The following is a 3,885-nucleotide window of genomic DNA, read 5'->3' on the forward strand; positions in this document are numbered from 1 at the left end:
CCATCCATCCATCCATCCATCCATCCATCCATCCATCCATCCATCCATCCATCCATCCATCCATCCATCCATCCATCCATCCATCCATCCATCCAATATGTCTGAGCAATGCTTCCTACTCAGGATGAAATTAGCTTATTTCAACATCACAATATTCTAGATGGAAATATTTTATATTTCATCAGGTAAACCAGCATATACAAAAATATCCATTGGATGTGGTTCTCTGCTTAATTATTAATTCTCTAAAATATTCTCAGATTTTTTATTTTATTTTTTTGCTTGATTTTTCATCCATTCATAAAACAAAAGAGTAACTGTTTGTATTTTCTGTCCTCTCTTTTGTCTCAGACACAATGGGACGGTTTGACAGGACAAATCGCCATTAACAAGACAGACGGTCTGCGCAAAGAATTTGATTTAGATGTGATCAGCCTAAAGGAGGACGGCTTGGAGAAGGTGAACCCTCTGACACATGTACTGTTAGTGAACAACACAGGCGTTTTTCAAAGCTTCATTTGCAAGGCTTTTCTCCCTATTTAAGTCATATCTTCATTTGAAAACCGTATCAAGTTATTTTTGTCTAACATTCAAATCTTTTTGATGATCTAAGACAAAAAGGCAAAAACAAAAGAAATCTGTTGGGGGTAAATACTTTGCCACAGCACACTTGAGAAATAAATTTATTTTATTTAAATTAACGGACATTGAGACAACAACACATTTTTGTCTGATTACTGGTATTATTAATTTTTCAACAGGTTTTCAACCATTTTTTTGCTCAGTAATAATTAAATGAAAACATAGACCCTGATATGTGATGTTCAAAATATAATTCACATGAAGAAATTTGTTAAATAATTTTATACCGTGATGCAAATAATTGGACCTTCCTGATTTTTTTTTACCTTCCTTTAAGCTCACTGAAAATAGCACGCTACATTATGACAGTGCAGTAAGAGGTTTATTATCTGTTAATGGAATAATAACACCTAAAAGCTTTAAGGCAAGTTCAAACAATTACAAGTGAAAAATTACATTAGAACTAATTGAAAACTTACCTGGAAGTTAGAATTAACATCCATTCTTGTATTTAGAGTTAAGCTCAGGGCTCTGTGATTAAATTTTTTTCTCTTTATTATTTTTGCAAGTCAATGACGGGCAGCCGCCTGCATAAAGTGTGGAAAAAGGTCTGTATTTTAGCTGCCTTTGCAGGCTAAAATATTAATAATACTTAGTGATTACCCTTGTGCTTTCTGTGATGTTTTCTCTTTTTCATAAAGAGAATTGGGAACTGGTGGGAAGAAATGTTGAACATTTCTGCTCTGGCTGTTTTGGTTCTAGTTGTTGTGTTCTGTTTCCCGTCCCTGCATTTTTCAATTTGCAAAAAAATCCAAACCTTTCCTTCTGCTGTATTTTTATTTATTTCCTTGCTAACAGCACCTGTTCTGGTCAGAAGTTTTCAATCATTCATCATGGGGATTAATGTCACAATAATTTAATGACTGTCCTTTTTCCCTTGGGGGGGAGGGGGGGGGGGATAATTATATGACACAGCTGCGGTGATAAAAAAAACAAAAAACAATGTTGAGTGCAGACATTTGAATTTATTATAATGTTTTTCTAATCTAAAAAGAGACAAAACTATATATTTAGACACAAACACACACCTCAATTAATTCTTGGGCAAATGTAGCTTTGTTAGTGAAACCTCTAACATTAACTTTTAGAGACAATCAACAAGCTGCTAGTATAATTCTGACTTTCATTTAAATTGCTTGGTTTTGCAGCTATGAACCCAGCTTTTAAGCATAGTGCTTACATTTTCAACAGAGTAGAGGTCAGGATCCTCTCAAAAGGTTAATGTTGCTTAATTCCAACAATTTTAATGCCATGCCACCTCTCTCCTACTCCCCTAATATTTGGTTAACTATCACTTAGCATGCCCTAAAGGAACCACAAGCTTTTTTCAGGTCAGAAGTTTGAAATGGCTACAATTTTGAGAAAATCCACATCAACAAGAACTTAATAACATTACTGTTGTATGCTGTGTGATAATTGCACCCTAAAGAAAGAATAGGTCAAAAATAAATAATTAAAAACTCAAAATTAAAAAAAGGATTCATGCTGAAAATACATGTTAAAAGTTCTGCCTGGAATTGTACCTGTATCTGTATGTTTTCCTGTTTCCTTCTGCGTTTCTTTCCCTGATTGTGTGTTAGTTGATTTATTTAGACATAGATCACGGCTCTTCTTCTGGTTTAGTTATTCTTGTTTTCTTGTTCCTTACAGATTGGTATCTGGAACTCCCAGACAGGCCTTAATTTAACAGAAACCAACAGGGACTCCTCCACAAATGTCACAGATTCGATGGCCAACAGGACCCTCATTGTCACTACTATTCTGGTAGGAACAGAAAAAAAGTTTATCACCAGGAAACATTTGATTACCATAACAATCTTTCAAACTAAAGTGCATCCTTTGTGTCCATTACCAGGAAAATCCCTATGTCATGTATAAGAAATCGGATAAGCCGCTATATGGGAATGATCGCTTTGAAGGTTACTGCCTTGACCTACTCAAAGAGCTCTCAAACATTTTGGGCTTCTCCTACGAGGTAAAACTGGTGTCAGATGGGAAATACGGAGCACAGAATGACAAAGGGGAGTGGAACGGCATGGTGCGTGAACTTATTGATCATGTGAGTATTACTCCATTATATCTTTTTCCTATAGGAATGACAAAAAGTCTGCAGCATCACCTGAATGTGTGGCTTTTCTTTGTTCCCAGGTGGCTGACCTCGCTGTGGCCCCTCTCACCATTACCTACGTCAGGGAAAAGGTGATAGACTTCTCCAAGCCCTTCATGACATTAGGAATCAGCATCCTCTACCACAAACCAAATGGCACAAATCCTGGGGTGTTTTCCTTTCTCAACCCACTCTCTCCTGATATCTGGATGTATGTGTTGCTGGCATGCCTTGGAGTCAGCTGTGTGCTGTTTGTCATCGCCAGGTATTCTTACACAAGACTGAAAAAACAAAATCGGTTAATTCATGAGTTCAGTTTTAACCTAATTATGCAAATTCAAAATGGTTTTTTTCACACAGTAATGCACTAATAGACATGATTATGATATTTTTAGAGATATAATTGTGAGGATGCAACCAATATCCAGCTGGCATATAATTTAGCAATGGAATGTTTCACTAAACAATAAAGGATCAGAGTAAATGTAAGTTTTGTGGTTGTTGGAAGTTCTATTTCATTCTATTTTAATTCATGACCTTCAGGTTCACTCCATATGAATGGTACAACCCTCACCCCTGCAATCCAGACTCAGATGTGGTTGAAAACAACTTTACCTTAATCAACAGTGTCTGGTTTGGAGTTGGAGCACTTATGCAGCAAGGTATGCTTATTGACGGTTTTGGTACACCTGCACACTTCATGCCTAATAGCACCCCTTTGAAAAGTTGTATTAAAAGCTTTAAAATGAACTTTTCCGGCACTAGGCTGTACAGTGGAGAAGTTGGTAGCACTGTTGAATTGTTTCAAGAAGGTTCTGAAATCAAATCTCAACATGGCTTCTTTCTGCAAAAATGTTTTCCATGTGGGTTCTTTCTGAGTACTCCGGCTTCTTCCCACTGTCCAAAAAAATACGCATTAGGTTATTCGGTATACATGAATTCTCCTCAGGAGTGAGTGTGTGAGTGTGTGTGTGTGTGTGTGTGCGCGCGTGTGCGTGTGTTCATGTGTAACTATCCAACAGGGGACATGCGTGTCATTTTACACTGACCAACAGGGGACTCACCGTTGAAGAGGGGACATTTTGTAGGTCCCCTCTTGGAAATGACCCTGTTTTAGGGTCAGGGGTTGCAGTTAG

General features: G+C 37.2%; 1 protein-coding gene across 2 annotated transcripts in view; it reads left to right on the forward strand.

Annotated features, from left to right (window-relative positions):
- Positions 1-3,885, forward strand: part of LOC103474988 (glutamate receptor ionotropic, kainate 1) — a 20,735-nt gene that overhangs the window by 13,979 nt on the left and 2,871 nt on the right. The window contains exons 8-13 of one of the 2 annotated variants that reach the window (XM_008426332.2): positions 352-459; positions 1,152-1,190; positions 2,293-2,406; positions 2,498-2,701; positions 2,791-3,014; positions 3,293-3,411. In XM_008426332.2, the coding sequence (XP_008424554.1) occupies positions 352-459; positions 1,152-1,190; positions 2,293-2,406; positions 2,498-2,701; positions 2,791-3,014; positions 3,293-3,411 (808 nt within the window). The remainder of the gene's footprint in view (positions 1-351; positions 460-1,151; positions 1,191-2,292; positions 2,407-2,497; positions 2,702-2,790; positions 3,015-3,292; positions 3,412-3,885) is intronic. The other variant, XM_008426333.2, reaches the window with a different exon arrangement.

The sequence above is a fragment of the Poecilia reticulata genome, linkage group LG13 (assembly GCF_000633615.1).
Source record: "Poecilia reticulata strain Guanapo linkage group LG13, Guppy_female_1.0+MT, whole genome shotgun sequence".
NCBI lineage: Eukaryota > Metazoa > Chordata > Actinopteri > Cyprinodontiformes > Poeciliidae > Poecilia > Poecilia reticulata.